Source organism: Pecten maximus, chromosome 1 (assembly GCF_902652985.1).
Source record: "Pecten maximus chromosome 1, xPecMax1.1, whole genome shotgun sequence".
NCBI lineage: Eukaryota > Metazoa > Mollusca > Bivalvia > Pectinida > Pectinidae > Pecten > Pecten maximus.
The window spans coordinates 12,307,101-12,334,462 of NC_047015.1; the positions used below are offsets into that span (position 1 = coordinate 12,307,101).

General features: G+C 35.3%; 2 protein-coding genes across 2 annotated transcripts; one reads left to right on the forward strand and one right to left on the reverse strand.

Annotated features, from left to right (window-relative positions):
- Positions 1 to 11,221: 11,221 nt before the first annotated feature.
- Positions 11,222 to 15,804, reverse strand: LOC117325198 (protein fem-1 homolog B-like). Its single transcript, XM_033881244.1, has one exon. It carries the CDS (start codon positions 15,470 to 15,472, stop codon positions 14,501 to 14,503), a length of 972 nt encoding a protein of 323 aa, XP_033737135.1. The 5' UTR covers positions 15,473 to 15,804; the 3' UTR covers positions 11,222 to 14,500.
- Positions 15,805 to 15,809: 5 nt separating this feature from the next.
- LOC117325200 (intraflagellar transport protein 27 homolog) lies at positions 15,810 to 25,881 on the forward strand. Its single transcript, XM_033881260.1, has 7 exons — positions 15,810 to 15,978; positions 20,553 to 20,632; positions 21,653 to 21,712; positions 22,005 to 22,064; positions 24,230 to 24,347; positions 25,078 to 25,187; positions 25,671 to 25,881. Exons 1-7 carry the CDS (start codon positions 15,942 to 15,944, stop codon positions 25,770 to 25,772), a joined length of 567 nt encoding a protein of 188 aa, XP_033737151.1. The 5' UTR covers positions 15,810 to 15,941; the 3' UTR covers positions 25,773 to 25,881.
- The last annotated feature ends 1,481 nt before the right edge of the window (positions 25,882 to 27,362 follow it).

A 27,362-nucleotide genomic window follows, 5' to 3' on the forward strand; every position in this document is an offset into this window, starting at 1 on the left:
TACATATTTTGCTATGTTAAGTATGTGTTTGTTGTACGATGTCTAACATTCCCCTACTGTGATAGACTTACAGGCCTTGTATGGAGATCAAAAGGGGCCTAATCCTTAAGGAACTATTGTCCTTGTCTTATAATCTTTATGTCTGTGTTTGATGTTTTGATGGCTCCAGTGTCATTTGGTAGTATTTCTAGTTTTTGAATTTTATTAACGAGGATGGTCTGTATGTTTAATATTTGGCAGATACTGACCTTGGGATAGAGAGTATGTTGATGTGGGAGAGTTTTGATCGTATAAATGTAGGTGGAGTTATGAGATGGTTAATATCTAACACAGTCTCGTACATGACAGTTTGTCAGACCTCAACCAAAGAATTGGTCCTAACATAATATACCTGATGTTCTTTTGGCTTTAGCAGCTTCAAAATTAGGGTTGATCTTTAGAGAATCATTTCAATTGCACAAGTGAGCACACCATACATATCTGGTGTGTTGCATGTGTATCAGTTTAAGACCAAGACAAAAGTAATAATGACTGAATGTTTGATTAGCAGGTCAAATTCAAAATCTGTCTAAATCAACAATATACCTTTTGTTCATCATCTTCATTGTTAGATACAAATGTACCTGAATGAAACTTCACATACATTAATGTCAAGGCATGTGTGCTGTATGTCAGGACTGGCCTTTTTGTCCAAGGTTGTATTTTGATGAACGTGTTACCAAGTTATTTAAAATCTGAATATTTTCTTGTTTTTTTCAGTGAGGAGTGACATCCAAGGCATTTTCATGTAACTCAGAAATTCAAACACATAATCATGACTTTACATGAATGCTTATCTTAAACTATGACAGATTTTGTTAGCCTTACTTATTTCTGTTTTAACTTGTCTCTAAACACTGTATAAACAGCACCAACACAACAGTTTAGGGACGGGGTTGCACCTGATGCATGTTACATCCCAAGTAAGTTTGAATTTGAGTCTATATCATGTTAGTTTTTGAGAGCATGGAATGGAATAAAAGCAAATTAAATATGGCATTATTTGATCCCTTTTTTTTTTTATTTTCTTCTTTTTTTCTTCAACATTCTTGTTTTCAATTAATTTTTTTATGACCAGAATTTCCTTACTTTGTACAAAGGTATCTTAAAAAAATATTTTAAATTACTTGCTAATACAAATAAACTGTTTTACAATATACATGTACAATGCATTTGCTAATATAAATCATTCCATTTGTAAATGTTTCATTTTCAGGCATCAAATAAATTCAAAATAAATCAATTATTGTTGGTTATTTAGCTCACATGGTAAAGAGGAAATAGTTCAAGGCATAAAAAAAAATGTCTCCTGTTTGAGAAGATTCAGAGGTCATGGTATTTGTCTAACAGGTACCCAAGATAAAGGACAGAAGTCATGGTATTTGTCCAACAGGAACCAGAGATAAAGGACCAAGGTCATGTATGTCAAACAGGTACCCGAGATTAAGGACCAAGGTCATGTTTGTCCAACAGGTACCCGAGATAAAGGACCAAGGTCATGTTTGTCCAACAGGTACCAGAGATAAAGGACCAAGGTCATGTTTGTCCAACAGGTACCCGAGATAAAGGACCAAGGTCATGTTTGTCCAACAGGTACCAGAGATAAAGGACCAAGGTCATGTTTGTCCAACAGGTACCTGAGATAAAGGACCAAGGTCATAGTATTTGTCCAACAGGTACCCGGGATAAAGGACAGAAGTCATGGTATTTGTCCAACAGGTACCCAAGATAAAGGACCAAGGTCATGGTATTTGTCCAACAGGTACCCGAGATAAAGGACCAAGGTCATGGTATTTGTCCAACAGGTATCTGAGATAAAGGACCAAGGTCATGTTTGTCCAACAGGTACCCGAGATAAAGAACCAAGGTCATGTTTGTCCAACAGGTACCCGATTTAAAGGACCAAGGTCATGTTTGTCCAACAGGTACCCGAGATAAAGAACCAAGGTCATGGTATTTGTCCAACAGGTACCCGATTTAAAGGACCAAGGTCATGTTTGTCCAACAGGTACCCGAGATAAAGAACCAAGGTCATGGTATTTGTCCAACAGGTACCCGAGATAAAGGACCAAGGTCATGGTATTTGTCCAACAGGTATCTGAGATAAAGGACCAAGGTCATGTTTGTCCAACAGGTACCCGAGATAAAGAACCAAGGTCATGTTTGTCCAACAGGTACCTGAGATAAAGGACAGAAGTCATGGTATTTGTCCAACAGATACCGAGATAAAGGACCAAGGTCATGGTATTTGTCCAACAGGTACCCAAGATAAAGGACCAAGGTCATGATATTTGTCCAATAGCTACCAGAGATAAAGGACCAAGGTCATGGTATTTGTCAAACCGGTACCCGAGATAAAGGACCAAGGTCATAGTATTTGTCCAACAGGTACCCGGGATAAAGGACAGAAGTCATGGTATTTGTCCAACAGGTACCCAAGATAAAGGACCAAGGTCATGATATTTGTCCAATAGCTACCAGAGATAAAGGACCAAGGTCATGGTATTTGTCAAACCGGTACCCGAGATAAAGGACCAAGGTCATAGTATTTGTCCAACAGGTACCCGAGATAAAGGACAGAAGTCAAGGTATTTGTCCAATAGGAACCAGAGATAAAGGACAGAAGTCATGGTATTTGTACAACAGGTACCCGATTTAAAGGACCAAGGTCATGTTTGTCCAACAGGTACCCGAGATAAAGAACCAAGGTCATGGTATTTGTCCAACAGGTACCCGATTTAAAGGACCAAAGTCATGTTTGTCCAACAGGTACCCGAGATAAAGAAGCAAGGTCATGGTATTTGTCAAACCGGTACCCGAGATAAAGGACCAAGGTCATGGTATTTGTCCAACAGGTATCTGAGATAAAGGACCAAGGTCATGTTTGTCCAACAGGTACCCGAGATAAAGAACCAAGGTCATGGTATTTGTCCAACAGGTACCCGAGATAAAGGACCAAGGTCATGTTTGTCCAAAAGGTACCTGAGATAAAGGACAGAAGTCATGGTATTTGTCCAACAGATACAGAGATAAAGGACCAAGGTCATGTTATTTGTCCAACAGGTACCGGAGATAAAGAACCAAGGTCATGTTTGTCCAACAGGTACCCGAGATAAAGGACAGAAGTCATGGTATTTGTCCAACAGGTACTCGAGATAAAGGACCAAGGTCATGGTATTTGTCGAACAGGTATCAGAAATAAAGAACCAAGGTCATGGTATTGGTCCAACAGGTACCCTATTTAAAGGACCAAGGTCATGTTTGTCCAACAGGTACCCGAGATAAAGAACCAAGGTCATGTTTGTCCAACAGGTACCCGAGATAAAGGACAGAAGTAATGGTATTTGTCCAACAGGTACTCGAGATAAAGGATCTAGGTCATGGTATTTGTCCAACAGGTACCCGAGATAAAGGACCAAGGTCATGGTATTTGTCCAACAGGTAGCCAAGATAAAGGACCAAGGTCATGGTATTTGTCCAACAGGTACCCGAGATAAAGGACCAAGGTCAAAGTATTTGTCCAATAGCTACCAGAGATAAAGGACCAAGGTCATGTTTGTCCAACAGGTACCCGAGATAAAGGACCAAGGTCATGTTTGTCCAACAGGTACCTGAGATAAAGGACAGAAGTCATGGTATTTGTCCAACAGGTACTCGAGATAAAGAACCAAGGTCATGGTATTTGTCCAACAGGTACCCAAGATAAAGGACCAAGGTCATGGTATTTGTCCAACAGGTACCCGAGATAAAGGACCAAGGTCATGGTATTTGTCCAACAGGTATCTGAGATAAAGGACCAAGGTCATGTTTGTCCAACAGGTACCCGAGATAAAGAACCAAGGTCATGTTTGTCCAACAGGTACCCGATTTAAAGGACCAAGGTCATGTTTGTCCAACAGGTACCCGAGATAAAGAACCAAGGTCATGGTATTTGTCCAACAGGTACCCGATTTAAAGGACCAAGGTCATGTTTGTCCAACAGGTACCCGAGATAAAGAACCAAGGTCATGGTATTTGTCCAACAGGTACCCGAGATAAAGGACCAAGGTCATGGTATTTGTCCAACAGGTATCTGAGATAAAGGACCAAGGTCATGTTTGTCCAACAGGTACCCGAGATAAAGAACCAAGGTCATGTTTGTCCAACAGGTACCTGAGATAAAGGACAGAAGTCATGGTATTTGTCCAACAGATACCGAGATAAAGGACCAAGGTCATGGTATTTGTCCAACAGGTACCCAAGATAAAGGACCAAGGTCATGATATTTGTCCAATAGCTACCAGAGATAAAGGACCAAGGTCATGGTATTTGTCAAACCGGTACCCGAGATAAAGGACCAAGGTCATAGTATTTGTCCAACAGGTACCCGGGATAAAGGACAGAAGTCATGGTATTTGTCCAACAGGTACCCAAGATAAAGGACCAAGGTCATGATATTTGTCCAATAGCTACCAGAGATAAAGGACCAAGGTCATGGTATTTGTCAAACCGGTACCCGAGATAAAGGACCAAGGTCATAGTATTTGTCCAACAGGTACCCGAGATAAAGGACAGAAGTCAAGGTATTTGTCCAATAGGAACCAGAGATAAAGGACAGAAGTCATGGTATTTGTACAACAGGTACCCGATTTAAAGGACCAAGGTCATGGTATTTGTACAACAGGTACCCGATTTAAAGGACCAAGGTCATGTTTGTCCAACAGGTACCCGAGATAAAGAACCAAGGTCATGGTATTTGTCCAACAGGTACCCGATTTAAAGGACCAAAGTCATGTTTGTCCAACAGGTACCCGAGATAAAGAAGCAAGGTCATGGTATTTGTCAAACCGGTACCCGAGATAAAGGACCAAGGTCATGGTATTTGTCCAACAGGTATCTGAGATAAAGGACCAAGGTCATGTTTGTCCAACAGGTACCCGAGATAAAGAACCAAGATCATGGTATTTGTCCAACAGGTACCCGAGATAAAGGACCAAGGTCATGTTTGTCCAAAAGGTACCTGAGATAAAGGACAGAAGTCATGGTATTTGTCCAACAGATACAGAGATAAAGGACCAAGGTCATGTTATTTGTCCAACAGGTACCGGAGATAAAGAACCAAGGTCATGTTTGTCCAACAGGTACCCGAGATAAAGGACAGAAGTCATGGTATTTGTCCAACAGGTACTCGAGATAAAGGACCAAGGTCATGGTATTTGTCGAACAGGTATCAGAAATAAAGAACCAAGGTCATGGTATTGGTCCAACAGGTACCCTATTTAAAGGACCAAGGTCATGTTTGTCCAACAGGTACCCGAGATAAAGAACCAAGGTCATGTTTGTCCAACAGGTACCCGAGATAAAGGACAGAAGTAATGGTATTTGTCCAACAGGTACTCGAGATAAAGGATCTAGGTCATGGTATTTGTCCAACAGGTACCCGAGATAAAGGACCAAGGTCATGGTATTTGTCCAACAGGTAGCCAAGATAAAGGACCAAGGTCATGGTATTTGTCCAACAGGTACCCGAGATAAAGGACCAAGGTCAAAGTATTTGTCCAATAGCTACCAGAGATAAAGGACCAAGGTCATGTTTGTCCAACAGGTACCCGAGATAAAGGACCAAGGTCATGTTTGTCCAACAGGTACCTGAGATAAAGGACAGAAGTCATGGTATTTGTCCAACAGGTACTCGAGATAAAGAACCAAGGTCATGGTATTTGTCCAACAGGTACCCAAGATAAAGGACCAATGTCATGTTTGTCCAACAGGTACCCGAGATAAAGGACCAAGGTCATGTTTGTCCAACAGATACCCGAGATAAAGGACCTTTAGTTACTTTCAATGTCACTAAGTCAATCATGTAAAATACCATTTCATCCAGATCTGGAAAATGCTAGAATATGGTATTTAGCCAACAGGTACCTGTGATGGAAAGCTTCACTTACTTTCAAGGTCTTATGATTCAAATATGTGAAGGACATCAGGTTAATTGCATTTGGCCAGGAAAACTGTGAGAGGAACGGTCGTGTGACCTTTCGCAATTGCCTTTTGCCCTTTTGTCATATGTTGATTTTTCCTAGTGAACACAAGAACTTGAATAAATGTGAACAGATTTCATGAAACTTGGTATGCAGCCTTATATCATTAAGATATTGGATGAGTTTGACAATCAGGTTATTTAATTTCAATCGTAATTTATAGAATTATGGCCCTTTGTAGTTTTATTGCCATTTGACCTTTTGAGCACAATAACTAGTAAATATGAACAGATTTTCATGAAATTTGGTATATAGCATAATAACAATAAGATCTTTGATGAGTTCGACAATCAGACAGATTCAATTGTAACTGACAAAGTCCCTTTGTAGTTTTATTGGACCTTGTGAACATGACTTAAATAAATATGAGCTGGAATCATTTTGATGAAATTTGGTACTATGTATATACAAATGTAGTTTTATATCATGAAGAGGCCAGATGAGTTTAACAATCAATGTTTCTTAGTTATGGTTCTACCATTGGATTTTGTGAGCAATAAATTTAATTGAGTTTTTTTATGAAATTTGGTATACTCTGAGCTTTATATTAATAGAATCATGAACAATTCCACATTGGGACCGATCTGGGCCCAGCTGTTCAAAAGATGATTAGCTTAATCACTTAGATTAGTGAAAATTTCATTTCTCATTTGTTGCAAACCCTGTGAGTATATCCTCTTGAAGTTATGCCAGTTGGAAGAGAATTGAGAATTACAGAATTTCATGAAGTTTTCACAAGCTAGTTTTACCAGAAATTAGTACATCAGGTTTTGAAAAATGTTATTAAAATGTGATTAGCCTAAACGCCTTTTGAACAACTGGGCCCTGATCGTAATTACTAATTATAGGTCAAGTGTAATGATAATGAGCCAGTAGGATGCTGGGATGAAGATTCAAATGAATGGCCTTCACCTTATTTGAAAGTCAGGGCTCAAATATGTCAAATTATCTATCGGTATACATATCAGAACTCAGGTGACCGATATGCTGTCATTGTTATGTCATTATGACATCAATGTTACAGAGAGATTTCTGACAATCATACCAGAAACAATACAAATGTCCACACACAAACAAATTTGCAGATTTTTTATTTTTCTCAATGAAATTAAATGGTCAACACAATAAACATGAAGCACCAGTTATTACAGAAACAATCTGCCTTCTACATTCAACAAGTAAACAAAATAGTGTCAGTCAAATTTTCCATACATTTAATTAAGATACAAATACCAAGATACATGCCCTAAATATGCCAAAGTTGTGTTTACCTTAAATGAAAAATCACATCTCTTTTGCCTTTCAAATTGCAATAAATAAGTGTTTAGATAGTGAAGGTTTTCTAGTCAAATTTTAATATACCAGGTATACTGATAATGATGCCAGAAGATTTTAATACATTGTTAGTGATCATGTGAAGCTCCTGGGATTTGACAACGTTATAAAATGATGTTTGACAGTGACGCTAATAAGCATTTTCACAAAGAAAGCAAATAAAAGAACAAATTTCTTATCTGGAATAACATTTAATATCTTATCAAAATAGCACCATTGAAAATAAAGAAAGAAAAGAAAGAAAAACACTATAAAAATCTTTGGTATCTACTCTGTTGTGAGAGCAATGATATTTGTGGTGTAAGTAAATTGACATTTGTGAAGAAATGCTTCCTGAAATCATCTTGTAGGTACAGTATTGGTACTGTGACATGATTTTTTTATCTAGAGTGTAACTGAAATATCTATTATAAAAGTTACAATTTCTGAAAATTCCATTCCACAATTGTTCACATACTGCAATACAATCTAGATTAATGGTCTTATATATGATTAACTAACACTACCAGTAAGTCGTGTTCACATGTTAAAACAATAGCACCATTGATGCCACACCAAATGCTAAAACTTTAAGTAGAAGTATGATTCACTGTGTTAAAATTCCAATCTAACACACTAAATGCTAACATGTCGGCATTTACCAGATTTAAGTAGAATTATAATGTAGGCAAATTGAGAGTTTAATACTAACATATTAAATATAAAATGTTAATAATGTATGTGTACTTGTTAAATGCTATCTTTAAATGAGAACACATTCTGTGGCTTTCAACTAAATATTTACATGAAAGTAAAAGTAAATATAAAGCAGTTGACATGGTTTGTACCATTAAACAGACTGTGTGATCCCTATACTACAGGCTATTACATGGTCTCTACCATTAAACAGACTATGTGATCCCTATACTACAGACTATTACATGGTTTGTACCATTACACAGACTGTGTGATCCCTATACTACAGGCTATTACATGGTCTCTACCATTAAACAGACTATGTGATCCCTATACTACGGACTATTACATGGTTTCTACCATTAAACAGACTATGTGATCCCTATACTACAGACTATTACATGGTTTCTACCATTAAACAGACTAGGTGATCCCAATACTACATACTATTACATGGTTTCTACCATTAAACAGACTATGTGATCCCTATACTACAGACTATTACATGGTTTCTACCATTAAACAGACTAGGTGATCCCTATATTACAGACTATTACATGGTCTCTACCATTAAACAGACCATGTGATCCCTATACTACGGACTATTACATGGTTTCTACCATTAAACAGACTGTGATCCCTATATTACAGGCTATTACATGGTTTCTACCATTAAACAGACTATGTGATCCCTATACTACAGACTATTACATGGTTTCTACCATTAAACAGACTAGGTGATCCCTATATTACAGACTATTACATGGTCTCTACCATTAAACAGACCATGTGATCCCTATACTACGGACTATTACATGGTTTCTACCATTAAACAGACTGTGATCCCTATATTACAGGCTATTACATGGTTTCTACCATTAAACAGACTATGTGATCCCTATACTACGGACTATTACATGGTTTCTACCATTAAACAGACTATGTGATCCCTATATTACAGACTATTACATGGTTTCTACCATTAAACAGACTAGGTGATCCCTATATTACAGACTATTACATGGTTTCTACCATTAAACAGACTAGGTGATCCCTATATTACAGACTATTACATGGTTTCTACCATTAAACAGACTAGGTGATCCCTATATTACAGACTATTACATGGTTTCTACCATTAAACAGACTATGTGATCCCTATATCACATGGTTTCTACCATTAAACAGACTAGGTGATCCCTATACTACGGACTATTACATGGTTTCTACCATTAAACAGACTAGGTGATCCCTATACTATGGACTATTACATGGTTTCTACCATTAAACAGACTAGGTGATCCCTATATTACAGGCTATTACATGGTTTCTACCATTACACAGACTGTAATAAAATGTGGTCAGCAGTAGTCCTGCTGTATACGTTCCTATCATATTATGTCTGTTCCCCCGAACACCATTAACAACCCAGGTTTATAGATAGGAAAATGTAATGTGGTCAGGCCATGCCCCATTGTACTATAGATGTTGTAATTTACTTACCAGGTATCTACTACTAACTATAAACTATGTGTAATTAGAACTATCTTAATAAGATTTCTGACTTTATATCTAAATTATCTAGAATAGTTTTGTTTGTCTATATCTAGTATTAATACATGAACAAGATGACTAGAAATGACAAAATTATCCCATTTACAATATAGTAATAAAATAAAACTTGTATATCTCTTCAATCGATATCATACACATATATAACAAAAATCAAACATGCAGTGGGCTAAAGCTACAAAATGCACATACAAATAAGAACTAAAACATAGTCTAATGGTAAAAGAAACATAAATCTTTTAGAGGCATAACATTGTTTTCACAGACACACACACACACACAACTTTTAAACTTTTAGGAAAAAAATATTATAAACTACCCGGTACCTCTCAAATGGTAATGTTTTAATTCCTGAAAGTATAATTTTTTTACAGGTTTTACACTGGATTTTACAGACTGCTTTACACTCATCATCGATAAGGAAAGTTTTACACTGGATGTTACGGACTGCTTTACACTCATCATTGATAAGGAAAGTTTTACACTGGATGTTACGGACTGCTTTACACTCATCATTGATAAGGAAAGTTTTACACTGGATGTTACAGACTGCTTTACACTCATAATTGATAAGGACACAGATCCTCTCACATTCAGGTCTGATTTCCTCTCAATCTTAGTAATACAAGAGATCCCAGAGGGATCTTAGCGCCCACCATTCAATGACCTCTGGGATCTTAGCGCCCACCATTCAATGACCTTTATTGGTTCTATGTCAAATGATCTTCTCTTCACTTTTCCTTTCTTTCTTCTTTTCCTTTTACTAAACCAGTAACAAGAAAAAGTGGAACCTACATGTTAAGTTTGAGAAACATCCCTTCAGTTCTTTTCAAGAATTCTGAATAAAGCAATAATTTTAATAATCAAAATCCAAGATGGCCAGCTGTTGGCCATTTCGTTTTTCTGACCAAATCTGTCAAATAAACTGGCACAACTAGGGGCCATGGGAAACATACACATGAAGTTTGAGGAATATCCTTCCAATACTTTTCATTAAATAGTGTTAACAAACTTCATTTCTCAAAATCCAAGATGGCTGCCTGTCGAGTCAGCTAATTGCCACCGTTCAAAACTGCCACTTCTTTGGCTCAAGAGAATTATATAAGGTGGTAGACTCCCCATATTCAGCATGTTTTTGACTTGTTAAACAATTTTTACTAGACATCATATCAGGTTAATAGGTAACACATCTGAATGAAATCCTTTAGTCTTAATATAACCCTACACACGATGATGTACAACAACTTAGCTACAGAACTATATAGAGGACAAACGTTTCACACACAGCTACTCCATGTAATAACAAACAGCACACAACTCCATAATCCTTCATCCAATTACAAAATATATACAAATTTGTATACTCGGACCATTAAAAGTAGTTATACACATGTACAAAATGGTTCTGGTTACTACAAAAGTAACAACTTAATTGTCTAAATCGAGTAAATCTACAGTGAAAACCAATAGCTCACATAAAAACAATACCATCCAAGATAGCAGCCAGTATTTAAGTCTATGACACTGAACATGTGACCAATTAAATGAATCGTAGAGACATTTTGTCAAATTCACATTTCATTCACCTGATTATCATTGAAAGCATTAATATTGAATATTTGTCACTATCACACTATTGATTGAACTTGTTAATTTACCTGTATACTGACAGGAAAATTGTTACATAGTATTATAACCTGATAAGAATATCACATTTAAACATTTTAAAAATAAAATTAGCAATGAAAAAAAAGTATTTCAGTGAATAATAATAATAATACAATTTGAATACATGTCCCAAGGTAATAGCATTGTACTTTCCAACTATAGCTACATGTATATGTATGAATTGGTCCCAGGTTTTTTGTTTGTTTGTTACATATGACTTTATCTGTAATACAATGTTTATATCCTAATTTTCATCAACAAAACAACTTAGTAAGATATAATAAGGTGGCAATGTCCAATTAGTGTCAAGAAAACATTTAAAACCAACAAAATTTAACATTTAAAATGTTGCAGAAAGTCCACTCAGCGAATCACAAAGGCTTCCATCCTTTATTTTGATAAAATTTGATGAGCCCAAAACAAATTTCCATACCCGACGAAATGACTTAAATCAATAAATATCTTGATTTAAATTTAAATGCAAATCATCATATCAACATGGACTTTATCACATATATTTCAAATAAAAAACTACAGGACTTCTCAACATGGGCAAGCAATATGGCTGGCTCAGCGCTGTACAAAAAAACCATTTGTAACTAGATATAAAAATTGTGTGAAACATTATACTTAACATCTATAAGACATGCATATACTAAACATCTATATATGATAAAATGTATACAAAATAGTGTTTTCAAGAAATTATCATTTCACTCAGCTTATGTAAGTTGTGTACCTGAACAATCAGAATATCAAATATACAGGCTATTAAAGTAAACCTTGATCCCACCTAAGAACATGCATATGGTGACTTTGATGAATATGTAACAATATATAAATATGTGCATTTGCTCAGTTCATACGTGGTATATTATGGACACCATCTGTTCAGATAAAGAAATGGCTCCACTATTGTATAATGTAAATTGGTTCTATGTTTAACATTTCTACTATCAATCAAAATGACTGGTGATGATGGGCTAAATGTTCATGTATACATGTGTCTCACATGTCAGCATGTTATTTTTTCCTTAAATCATCTTTACACGGGAGTACTAATTATGTTACATGAAACATCATCTTCTGGTACAATACAATGTTGCTACAGATTCAGATATCGCGATGTTGATATCAGCAAAGAACTGTGTATGTACGAAATCTGAACTACTGTATGTAATTTGGTAACAACACCAATGGAATTGGATCTTTTGTATTGATATACGGGTACTTCAACTCTTATTATGTAATAGGTTAAGCCCAATTTTACCAATACATTGTATGCTTATAATCATGACACAAATCCATAGAAAACACCTCAGCAAAGAGCATTTAAAAACCCCTTTTTTTCAAACTGATACCTTAAAACTACATAGTTAATAAAGTACTTCTTTTTTGATAGACAGGTAAGCAAATAGTAGAACATATGTACATCTCTGTATTGATGATTTGAAATTAAACTTGTAAAATGAATAAATTATACATTTGTATTTCAACAACATTTGTATACATGTAATAACCCTGGAATACAAAAAATGATTTTACCTAAAACACAATAAATGCCCATCACATATACAGCTATAGAGATACAAATGTATATATTTATATGTTATAGTAACCTTTATGAATGATGAAGGACTTAGTGCTGCCTAGGTTCATATCCAATGAACCAAAATGTAATTAAGTGATGTCACCTGTGACTAGTTATAAATATAAACCACCTTATCGATATTGGTGAATTTATCCTTATAATTAAGGAACAGATTATTCACCATTTCATTCAGAAACCAACTTAAATAGATACCTAGTGTAAGGTCCTTATAGAATAAGGAACCTACCATATACCAGGTATAGGTCCTCATGGAATAAAGAGCCTATATATACCATATACCTATATATCCTTACAGAATAAGGAACCTATATATACCATATACCTATAGGTCCCTAGAATAAAGAACCTATATATACCATATACCTATAGCTAGAATATAGGACCAAACCTACCATATATACCCTTAGTATAGGTCCATATAGAATAAGGAACCTACTATATCTATAGTATATATCCTTATAGCATAAGGAACTTAAAATACCTACCAGGTAGTTCATACAATACTAGCTTATAATATGTCCAGACCAGTCTAAAATTTGAAGACTGAACTATTGGTTTTGGGACTTTGCTATATTTTATATAAGCTTTTCCTGCATGACTCATTCAAATGCTAATTATATGTACCCAAATACACTACATTTTTGTCTCTTAGTAATTAAGACTTGCAAGAAAAAATCTTATAACAAATACTGAATACTGTAATTATAATTATATAAGCTCTTTGTTAAAAGGCATCACACAACTGCATACAATAACTGTCAAATTGACTAGCTTTTAATTTGGTTGTGCATGTAGCTACATGTAGCTTCTCTACAATTTCCAAAACACATAAATATTCATGTAGAGATTGGTCAGTTTTTCATGTTGTGGTCAATCAATGTAATGACAGTGAGTTTTCTCATGGCACATTCACATGGTAGAGAGATGATGTGTAAGGAGATACATGTGTGTGTATGTATGTGGAAAGGAATCCCTGGATTTCAAAAATGTTGGAAAGTATGATGGAATTCTTATTATCACAATGCATGCACCACAAAATATCTATACCAAGTAATTATCAATCATTAAAAAAAAATGTCCAGAAATTAAACACAACCATGTTTGCCTGAGCTGCAAAGTCTGGACACTGGCATTAGTATTGTTCGTAAATCCTTGGACAACATGATCATAAAACACAATATTGCTGGATGATTGAAAGGGTGAATGTGGATTTTTAAGAAATCAAATAATAGCTTTTAATTAAGAATTTGGTGGGAAAGATTCTGCAAATGTGATTAACAGTAAAAAAAAAATTGGGTAAGAAATAATTTTGTCACAACACAAAACATGACATTGATGTTTTGTACGTCATCAAAGGTACAGTTTTACTTTTTCAATCGTCATGATTTTAATTTTCATAACTCAAACTATTATGTTCATGTTGTATACAAAAATGACTAGCGCTTTAATTTGTAAATTCCATTAAATGATTTACAATCTTATAATACAAATAAACACAGGATACACTGTGAACATACACTCATCATTCTGCAGTCTACACAGGTATGTAATTACACTGTAGGATACGGGTACATCAATCTTACATATACAATACTCTGAGACTCACATATTGTTTCAATATAACAGGAAGTGGTAATGTTTCAATATTTTTCAAAAACCCTTTCCCATTACAGTTTCTGCTGATACATGATCTGATTTCCATCCGGCAGAGTTGTTTAAGACTAGGAGGGTTGTTGATTTCGGCATCCAATAGACTTAATATAGCCATATCATTGTCTCCATCCATGATTAAAGCCCTTCTCACACTGCGGACTTCCCATAAAGGGATACCTGCACACAAAAGAAGTTTGACGATTTCCATAGCTTTGTGCTTTGATGCCCAGAATAGTGGATTATGTTGTGCACTTGTGCCACCAATGGGGTATTTCGGACCTTGTAAATTGCTTCCATGGACAATAAGAGTTTTTGTAATAAAAGAGCTGACTCTATAGGTTAAGGCTGTGAGAAGTGGAGTTCGGTTGAACTGGTCGGTTTTGTTGACACTAGCACCATTTGAAATCAAATACTCCACTAGGTCTGGCATTTGCTGTCTGCAAGCTACCCATAACGCTGTGTGGTTATAGTTGTCAGCTGCATCAATGTCAGCACCAGCATTTACTAATGCAACCACTCCCTCAAGAAAATGCATTCGACATGCTGTGATTATTGGCGGTTCTACACGGTTTAGATGATCTTTGCTGCTTTTGTTTAGGTTCAGATTCTTACTCTTTTCATAGTGGCGCATCAACAGGTTAAAAATATCAAAGTGTCTCTTATAAAGAGATAATGATAGAGCTGTTGCACCCTTCACTGGTATGTTAAAATCAACGTGAGGATATGACAAAAGTATATTCCTGGCTTCTTGAGTGCTTCCTGAAGCAACTGCCATGTACAAATCAAATACCAAATGCGACTGGTTGTATTTGTTAATTGGATGAAAAGCAGTAGGTAATATGAGATGGTTTCCTCTCTCCATCGTTAAAGTGAAGTTGCGATCAACAGGTTTTTGCATTTTTACCAATGCTATTTTTTTTACTTATACTGTAATAACATTCAAGGCGTCACTGCTTTTTTATAATAGCACGTTACAACTTACACAATGTTGATGAAATACGATATCTGATGACGTCCTCCTCATATAGAACACGGCCGTGTAGAGTAACAGTAATCTATCAATCATACTTGTACTTCGTGGTAAGCAGAATGACATGATACATGTCTATACACAAAAGATTTCTCTTTTTTCTTCTCTGCAAATTTAAACATATTTCAATAACGATAAGGAAATGTTGCTCCTTCGATGAACTTTCCAGCTTCCCCAACTTCCGGTTTTATCAGGTTTATGTTACGTTGATTGTGATTGGTTTAAAAGTATTGACCAATCAAAAAGCGCAAATTAGTCGGTGTTCGGTTTTTGTATACTTTCCCGACCAAAACAACATTCCAAACGTGAACAGACACCAGCGAACACACGAGCAACGATGCCGGTCACGCTCAGAGCAAAATGTATAATTGTTGGTATGTATATTCGTTCTATATTAACTACAAACCGACGAAGGCAGTAATACATGTACCATATCTTGGTTTTCCAGAATTCCAGAAACTCAATCCTACAAACGAGCCCTCCCTCCCTCCAACAATGTTTCATTAGGCCTACTCGGTAGTCTCAACACGGCTAGACTCTTTTGACAGGCGCGTAGCAGTTCAAGAACATCAGATTATAAATGTCTGGCCAGCGGCCTCTCATGTTATTATGTTATAGGAGTACCCCCCCCCCCCCCCCCCCCCCCCCCCACCACCCCAAATACAGTTATTTTGCGCCCGGTCCCCCCCTAATGGCATATCCACATATACGTACCATCATTTCTGCTGCCGTGTCTTCTAGAATTCCATATACATACCCGAAGGCAGTAATACATGTACCATATCTTGGTTTTCCAGAATTCCAGAAACTCAATCCTACAAACGAGCCCTCCCTCCCTCCAACAATGTTTCATTAGGCCTACTCGGTAGTCTCGTTAAGATTTTGGTGCAGGTAATATACAATCATTTATGGATAAATGAGATTTTCATTTACCCCCAAACACCTCTTTAGTCCCAATTAAGTGTTTTCTCACAAGCCTGATTACCATGGCATTTTTGCCATAGGTGTTTTTTATGACGCCAAATAAAATCCTATTATACCGAAGCAACAAAACTCGGATATGGGCCATATCTCTGTTCTTCGGTTACTTCAGCTAGCTAAAGGTCTGTTTTTTTTTGTTCTGACACCAACCGACCTTTAGCAACCGAACCCTATTTGACACTGCAAGTTTCGCCCTGATTTTAGGGTGGAAAGAAAGAGAAGATAATATCATCAGTATTCATAAGTCTAAACTTGGTGACAACTTTGTGTGCTTACAGTTTAGGTAACATATATCCCATTTAAAGAGTCCAATTCACACAGAATCAATAATACTAAATTGACACAAAACACTTTGCTACACTATTCCACCCTTTCACGTGATCTATTTTAAACATGGAGGCATTGGTTGTAAAAAAATAGCAAGCGGAAAAAGTATCCAGTGCAAGCTTTTCGTTTGTTTTTGCTTTATTTTCCATTTTTGTATTTAATGGGCTGCCATTGTTACCGGAATGAAGCCTGGAAATGTAAATAATCGTGATTGTATGTCTTTGAGTGCTATTTTTGTGGATTTACTTTTTATATTTTAGTAATGATGGATTAAAATTAAAGGTAATAACATGACACTGTAAAACCTTAAACGTAAATTAACTGCTTGATATGGTCAAAATCCTGATTTTGAAAATTTTACATTCTGTGCAGTGTAAATCCGTCTTTGTTAGAGGTTACACGGCGCCTGTCATAAGTTTCTCGCAGTTATCCTCTAACATTGTTGAGTATTCTTCGGTGTTCTATTCCATCAGTATACAAAAATTTCACACTTATGTAAAAAATGATGTATTCTTGCATTAGATATAACAGGTTTTGGGAAATGATAAGCTTTCTTGATTTAAACTACATATATATACCTGGCTGGTATGTATATACATGTAAGAAGTAAAAAAAAAAAAATAATATTTGGTCTTTTTGGTCGATTGTATTCTGATATGGGTGGTTAGTTGCACTGTCACTTACAAAATACTGAGTCAACAGTGTGAAAATTTGAGCAGGGGAAAGTGAGGGGCCTAATAGATGGATAAACCATCAATGAGAATATTAATTTAGTTAATATGTTATTAATACTTTGAGTGGTGGGCAATTGTATCTGCATAAAATTACAGGGGAGTCTCGTTACACCAGTAACCAGATCCCTCACTAGTAGGGGTCCAGCTTGTTTTACAACTGGTACAGTTGTGTAAATAAAGAGTCAGCTGGCATCTGGGACACCAACATTGCATTAAGCAGGTCTCACCCTTATCAAATAGCAGATGACTTAATTTGGTTATGTGTAATCTGTAGGGTGACACCCCCCCCCCGGTCAGCAGACTGTTGTTAACTTGTAGTGTATAGTGTAGTAGGAGGACCACTGCACTGTTTAAGTTTTATATATTATAATAACTACAAAAAATAATGATATTGCTTATTGTTATTTCACTCTATTATAATTATGTATTATGCTAATAAATCATGGTCTGAAGTACTAGTCAGTATAATTTGTTGCTGTAATATGTTTTTTATCTCTTAAGTCAGCATTTCTGCCAGAAAATTGGATTGATATGAAGCTAAATGAGTGTTTCGGGACAAATAAATAATCCATTTATCCCCACATGTAAGATGTAAGGTAGATGTTATGTCACGTGTCGTCTGATTTTATTATGTTTGCAACAAATTCTTAGTGATACCAAACAGTGTTAGAGAATTCCATGTTTTCATATATAGTAGTGTATACATGTGCTCTGGCCCCCTACACCAGACACGATGTCCAGGCCAGGGGAAACTTGGGCTACATTTGAACATAACTCAGTTAATTAAGCTAATGAACAATTATTGCAATAAGTCCAAAAGTTGTTTATAAACATCCCCAGAGCAGATGTATTTTTATCAGAATTTTTTTTTTGTCAGCTTGGTAAAGCTATTAATACCTTTTATAGCAATATTTAGCTACTGCATATAATAGCAATAAATTAGCATGTGCCAAGCTATTCAGAATTTTCTGACGATCTTGCTATGCAGATATATCAGAAAATAAGCAATTTTTCCAACCCACCCTCGGTTGGCATTTGAACATTCCCCCAATTTCCTTCAACCTAAAACATGAATTATATAATATAAAGGTAAGATAATAAATATATTTTACTCACTCATCATCATTCACTAAAATATGCATCTGTATACTTTGCCATATTGTTTTCAGAAAGTTTCAAAGCTACCAACATAGTTTAAATCTGACCTCAGAGGGTTTTTTTGTCAGATCTGTTTACTTTACATTGAAATCTAGATCTTGTGAGATCTTTTGTCCTGGTGATGGCGGCCATTTTCAAAACTTTGTTGTATATATTTAGTGAATGATGATGATCAGTGAGTAAAATATGTATGTAAGCTAATGCAATATTATCTTATCTTTTGATTGATGTATACATTTTTAAAGTCAGGTTGAAGGGAATGGTACAAATTGGCACAAGGCAGCTTTCAAGGCGATATTAACATCAGAACCCTTTGGATTAATGTCCAATTAGCAACCTGCCTGCTCTGGTTCCAAACTGATGATTTTGTAGTCCCCTACTGATAAAACCGGGGAAGGGGGGGGGGGGGGGGGGGGGGGGGGGTGAGGAATATATATAGGTTTCCTCCTCAGCCGTCTGTGACAGGCCATCCTCTCAGATTTGTGCAATTTTCTCATGATAAGCCATGATTCAAGGTATGTTGGTCAGAGTTGGTATGTAACTTCAGTATTAGTAGCTACAGATCAATTAAGTTTGAGTTTCAGGGTTTTTTGGTCAAGGTCACTATTAATTTAGTAGGGGTCAGCTGTAGGGGACTTGCTTTACAGTGTAGCAATACTCTCAGAATGCTTTTTTTTTTTCATTTCTAAATATTTTATTGTTAGAACAACAGACTTAGCTTATGTAAGTCCTTTCCTAAATATTTGATAGATCTAGATTTCCAGTATCATATTAAATACATAATGGATCAAATTGTGTTGTGTAGTAGGACAATATGAAAGAAGTTACTATCTATATATTAAGTGAAATAACAAAAACAGCACACACTCACTTGCATGCAGTGATTTAATAGTATTTGAATTGATAGAATTTATACATACATGTTATAACTTACTAATAAGATATTATTTGTAAATTATGAAGTGTTTATATATATATACTTCTTTGCCCCATATAATCATTACAAGTAATTTGTATCCTCCATACATTTATGTGAGGATCCAGTGTTATCTGGATTATACTGTTTATATTACTTCTTTGACCCATATATATATATATATATATATATATATAGAGGTTACACAACGAGTGGTTGTTGGATATGGAATTTATTCCACACGAGTAAGTTATTTTTTAAAAGTTACAAAAGACACAAGCTTTAGCGAGTGTTTTTTGCAACTTTTAAAAAATGACTTACGAGTGTGAAATAAATTCCATATCCAACAATTTCGAGTCGTGTGACCTGTTTCTACCACAATAATATCGGCTTGAATCAAAGGGAAACGTGACCAAGTATAATTTTGCGTATGCAAATAAAGTGTACCGGTGACGTTCGAGACCCGGTGATGTTGTGACGTCATTAGATTATTGATGACGTCAATAACAATTGCAGCTTGGGTCAAAGTTCACCGTGTTAGCCAATCAAAATGCGTACAGAGTTTATACCACGTGTGGTATAAACAGATTGTTAATCAACAGTTGTAATGATTAACTGATGGTCTGAGAGTTGAATAACACGGGGTATTGTGGTAGAAATATATATATACTCTGAAAAATGATTTTGTGGTTGCTATGATTCATGCAGCCTTGTCTCATCAGATGTTGCTTCAGTCTGACAGATGCCTCCACTTTCTGTTGATAACTTGTGTCACAAGAATATGTATGTATACAACTAATTACTCCATAATTGTTAAACTGAACTGTTTCAGGTGATACAACTGTTGGAAAAAGCTCTCTTTGCCAGATGTTTCACAGTGATGGGTCTCACTTTGCAAAGAACTACACAATGGTAATTTTATACGTAAAAACAGGGTATTGGTCGGTATATATGTACCTGACTACCTGTATATACCTTTCTATACTGTGGGTGAGAGTATTGGTCGGTATATATGTACCTGTATAAACCTTTCTATACTGTGGGTAAAAGTATTGGTCAGTATATATGTACCTGTATATACCTTTCTATACTGTGGGTAAAAGTATTGGTCAGTATATATGTACCTGTATATACCTTTCTATACTGTGGGTGAGAGTATTGGTCGGTATATATGTACCTGTATATACCTTTCTATACTGTGGGTAAAAGTATTGGTCAGTATATATGTACCTGTATATACCTTTCTATACTGTGGGTGGGGGGTATTGGTCAGTATATATGTACCTGTATATACCTTTCTATACTGTGGGTGGGGGTATTGGTCGGTATATATGTACCTGTATATACCTTTCTATACTGTGGGTGGGGGTATTGGTCGGTATATATGTACCTGTGTATACCTTTCTATACTGTGGGTGGGGGGGTATTGGTCAGTATATATGTACCTGTATATACCTTTCTATACTGTGGGTGGGGGTATTGGTCGGTATATATGTACCTGTATATACCTTTCTATACTGTGGGTGGGGGTATTGGTCGGTATATATGTACCTGTATATACCTTTCTATACTGTGGGTAAAAGTATTGGTCAGTATATATGTACCTGTATATACCTTTCTATACTGTGGGTGAGGGGTATTGGTCAGTATATATGTACCTGTATATACCTTTCTATACTGTGGGTGGGGGTATTGGTCGGTATATATGTACCTGTATATACCTTTCTATACTGTGGGTGGGGATATTGGTCGGTATATATATATATGTACCTGTATATACCTTTCTATACTGTGGGTGGGGGGGTATTGGTCAGTATATATGTACCTGTATATACCTTTCTATACTGTGGGTGTGGTATTAACCGGTCCTAGGACTAACTTTGAAATATCTATGCGACTAAATATTCAAATGCATTTTAATTCCATTTACAGACTGCTGGTGTTGAGTTGCTGGTAAAATCTGTGAATATTCCAGAGACCAGAGATTCAGTGGTATGTACCGTAGATCAGGTTATGTTAACAGTACATTGTACCTTGTATAACATAATGTTGTAGGAATATAAATACAAAATTACTATAATACATAGTACATGTGTTTAACTAAAGTATTACATTGGGTGACAGTTGTGAAATCTACCAGTACAGTGTTCTACCAGGTGTAACTACTGGGTAATATTTTTTAGCATTTTTAAATTGGAATTTGATGATGACATGAGCTTTTTCAACAGTAAAATTTGATTAATGTGTTGTGTTGTGTGTTGAAGTGAACTTCTTTATTTTAAAGGAGCTGTTTTTGTACGACTCTGCTGGAAAAGAAATCTTTTCAGAACATGTACAGAAATATGTAAGTTACAACCATTGATGAAAATCTAGTCCGTTATTCAATTGCATATACCGTATATTGAATTTTTTTTTCTGAAACATGCACTCCAAAAAAGTTAGATATCTTTATTTTTTGTTAAGTACAAGTCAAACAAATCACATATTCAGTAATCTGTTCCTGTACAGCCTCAGGCCAGTCAAGTGTCCTATTTAGGACTGGATCATGTGGTTAATTTAGCAATCTCTGGTGCATAATTTGGTCTCTAACTGGAGAGTTAGCATTTGTAGACAGAATATCTGTCAATCAAACACTGTAGATCTCCAGTTTGGAGAATCCGTCAAAACTGGCTATTTCTCTTTGAACTTAGTTTATTCTGAACGCAGGCAATAGCTGCCTCTATATTCAGATCATAATCCATATATATTTAAATATAAGATATAAAAGTATTTTTTAATTGTGACATTAGCATTATTGTGAATCTTCTTTCATCGCATCCCAAAAATTTATCCAAACAGTTTTCAAAAGTTAGTAGATTTGTATTGGTTTTATTACTTAAGATCTCATTACAATTTAAGGTACTTACGTAAATCCACTCTGGTATAGATAAAAACATTAGATAAATTGAAATAATTTGTTTATATAAAAATCTTGTTAAATATTCTATTAAAAAGTGCTATAAAGTATAAACATCAAAAGAGTTGTGATAACATTCTTAAGGCACTGATCATAAAATCATAGTGTGTGTCATTCATAAAAAATGTAGAGGGCATAATGTACAATTGCAACTATATCAAGTAAATCTACAGATAGATAAGCTTTGGATTTTAAATGGTTTGCTTGTTGCTATACCAGAGGAAGTCTGATGCATAGGATGATTTACATTGTCAGGTTAGCAGGCCTGAACTCCCTCAATTCTCTGAGAATGGTGGCGATGAAATCTAATTATAAAACAGTGCACCTTCAACATTTAGCTCTAGTCATGTGCAATTTTCTTTGATAATGTGACTACCTAGTGTCATAAAAGCTGTATGTTATATTTGCTTTCTCAATGGGATCATCCAGGTGTTATAATGGTTGTTTATATATATATTAATGTTTTCTCAGTGGGACCATGTGTACCCTGGTGTCATAACATATGGTTGTTTATATATATATATTAATGTTTTCTCAGTGGGACCACCCTGGTGTCATTATAGTTGTTTATATATATATTAATGTTTTCTCAGTGGGACCACCCTGGTGTCATTATAGTTGTTTATATATATATTTATGTTTTCTCAGTGGGACCACCCTGGTGTCATTATAGTTGTTTATATATATATATTAATGTTTTCTCAGTGGGACCATGTGTACCCTGGTGTCATAACATATGGTTGTTTATATATATATATTAATGTTTTCTCAGTGGGACCACCCTGGTGTCGTAATGGTTGTTTATATACATATTTATGTTTTCTCAGTGGGACCACCCTGGTGTCATTATAGTTGTTTATATATATATTAATGTTTTCTCAGTGGGACCACCCTGGTGTCATTATAGTTGTTTATATATATATATTAATGTTTTCTCAGTGGGACCACCCTGGTGTCATTATAGTTGTTTATATATATATTAATGTTTTCTCAGTGGGACCACCCTGGTGTCGTAATGGTTGTTTATATATATATTAATGTTTTCTCAGTGGGACCACCCTGTGGGTGGTCGTAATGGGTTGTTAATATATATTAATGTTTTCTCAGTGGGGGACCACCCTGGTGTCATTAAAGTTGTTTATATACATATGTATTGTTTTCTCAGTGGGACCACCCCTGGTTTCATTATAGTGGTTATATATATAATAAATGTTTTCTCAGTGGGACCACCCTGGTGTCATTATAGTTGTTTATATATATATTAATGTTTTCTCAGTGGGACCACCCTGGTGTCATTATAGTTGTTTATATATATATTAATGTTTTCTCAGTGGGACCACCCTGGTGTCATTATAGTTGTTTATATATATATATTAATGTTTTCTCAGTGGGACCACCCTGGTGTCGTAATGGTTGTTTATATATATATTAATGTTTTCTCAGTGGGACCACCCTGGTGTCGTTATGGTTGTTTATATATATATTAATGTTTTCTCAGTGGGACCACCCTGGTGTCATTAAAGTTGTTTATATACATATTTATGTTTTCTCAGTGGGACCACCCTGGTGTCATTATAGTTGTTTTTGATGTGACAAACGAGACATCTTTCTCAAGTTGCGCGAAGTGGTTAGAACGGGTGCGATCACAGAAGCCAGATGTACACATGCCAGGTAAGTGTTTCCATATTCAATTATACATGTATATTCATTGAAAATACTAATGCATAGGTCACCTGCACCTGAGACGAAGTCTCAAGTGACATTTTCTAATCACCTTTTGTCATTCATCTTGCCAAAGGAAGTCACATTTTTGACGGTCATTTTTAAAAATTTCTATTGGAATTCATTCTAACTTGGTTCAAACCAGCAGCATGGGATGACAGTTTGATAGCATGCCCATGTTGGTCCTAACTGATCCCATGGGCTGATGGACGGGACCAAAAAGGGTCAAATTAACTTAATTATTTCAAAACTCAGGTGACAGCTAAGGCCCATGGGCCTCTTGTTAAATATATTACATCTATAGATGTTTTAATGCTATGTAATAATTTTCCGTTATTCTGATTAGGACAATGAAATAAGGTCTGTTAAACAACCCCAGTAGACAATTACTGTCAAAATAATATAGATTGGAATGTCCAGTACCACAGCTATATCGATGGAAGGGAGACAACTATAACTGCTGTAAATTTTGAGTGGAAAATACATGGTTAGGGAAAGATAATGTAAGGATGATGATATAGGGATCTAAAATAAGATATATGTGGTTATTGGTGGGTCACAGAAAGTCTCTCAAATTCCACCTATTTATTTCTGGTTAAGCCCTGCAATGATTTTTTAAAATGTGATTTTCTGGTTTTACTGAAGCAGTTATCCATATATTAAATGTTCTGTTGTACAGGAGTTCTGATAGGAAACAAAATTGACTTGGAACAGAGACAGGTGATCAGCCCAAAGGCTGCCACACATTTTGCTGAATCGAATGGCCTGAAATACTTTGAGTGTTCTTCTGTAAGTAAATAAACTTGAGCTGTGAAAAGCATATAAAATACTTAATTATAAATATCCTGTCAATGAGAAGTTTATTGTCACAAATCATACTGTCCAGTAGTCCAATTACTATACAATGTGTTACTGGTGATAAGTTCAAGACAGGGCACACACATTATGTACAGTTTGTATGTTAGATGTTCTCAATTCTCAAACTGGGTAAAGTTTAATATCCACTATATTTATTTAAGTGTATTTTGTGGGTAACTACTGGGTAATTATTTCATAAATTAATGCATCTCTGAAATGGTAATTTAAAAAAAAAAAAAAAAAAACATAGAGGTTAGGCCTAAAAATGTTTCTGATTATACAGCATATGGTTTATATCATAAACAATTAACTACATTTCATATTGATGGATGATTTTCTAGTTTAAAATAATCTTCTTATGCAATCGATTTTGTGCAAAGATGTTAAATGTTTGTCTTTTATTTTATTTTACAGAAAGAATTCCAGAATGTGGAAGCGCCATTCTACTATATAGCCAATGAATTCTACAAAATCTATCAAGAACGTATTGAACATTTCAAGACACTATCCTTATGATAGATCTTCATTTTGAACAAGAGACTTTTGAAATATTGTACTCTATACATTCCTCCGTCCATCTGTTAAATAGATTTTTTATGTCCAAATAAAATTAGTATGCAACATATTATTGTGTCCTTTACTTTTTGAAAACATATAATATTATGACAGTAAACAATGACGAGATATCTATATACAGAGCATAAAGGCTAGCCAGGGATTCATTTTGTATTCACATGTTCCTTGTTAGTGAAAATAAATACATATATGAATACAAGTACATATGAATGAATATAGAGCAGTGAATGTAGACTGGCAAATTTGATTTCCTCTTAAAAAGATATTGGTGTCACTAAAGAAAATATAGATTTGATAAGCATATATGTATATAAAAGTAAACAAAGTCCATGATGGAGTTCTATGGCAAACAATGGAATTATATATTGGTTTAGTGAGTCGCAAACATGCAAATCAAATCTGGTGCCCTCATCTCGAAAATACTTAGAAATGATAGAAAATGTTCAATGTCGAGCAACAACACAAGAACCTGTGCTAAAAGCCTTATACAGCGAGATTATAGAAAGTAACGGATCACAGAAAGTACCAGATAACAGAAACTACCAGATTACAGAAACGACCAAATTACAGAAACTACAGAAACTACCAACACTAGCATTTAGGAGATAACGTGGCGACATAGAGGTCTAATATTGTCAATCAGGGAAGGCTCTTCAATACGTGGCCATGACTTGTAAATAGATCTGTATAAAGCTCTTGAGAATGAAATTAGAATGCGTTGTTTACACAAAGAAATGTCAAGGTATGGAACAATCTTCCTTCCAATGTTGTATAGATTACTGGAAAAAACATTTATCAAAATATCGTTTTAAAGAAAAAATCAAACTATGAATAGTACACCTTTAAAAGTAATATTTCTATTTCATAGCTCAATGTCAAAGGATCGATCGTGAAATCATACTTTTTAGAATAAAAAATTATGTAGTTATGTATAATTGAGGTTCCTAATTAGTCAAAATAACCTGAAAATTGGTCTGTAACGGTTTTAAGGGATAGCAAATACCATTGTGCTACTTCCAAAACAGTAGATGTCATTTGGTCACCAATGATGGGTAGTGGGGTTTTAAGTTAGTCATCGGATTAAGTTCTAGTTTGAATTATGAATGGTTTTGAAAAGAATTTATAACATTTTCTTCTATTGTTTTGCCCTAGATGTGCAATATTACGTTCAGAAATGGCTTACCCAGTAGTTTATCGATGGGTTGAAAGGTGATGTTGCCTCATCTACAGAACCTATCCCCTTCAATAATAAGGTGATTTTGCTTCAATAATGATATTGTCTGTGATTGTATCTTTGACCCTCACACATTTTTCTGAATGCTTGAGAGGATATCGATCAAATTTTATGTTAAACATCACTGAGCGGAGGTAAATCATTTCTTAAATAAGTGATGTTTCTTCAGGCCAGAACAATATTTAGTACTCCTGAAGTGTAAAATAAGTGAAAGCTTGCATTGAAATCGTTAATTACTCCTCCAAAAATAATCCAATATTGTTTGGAAGATCATTTGGGGATGGCAATTAATATGC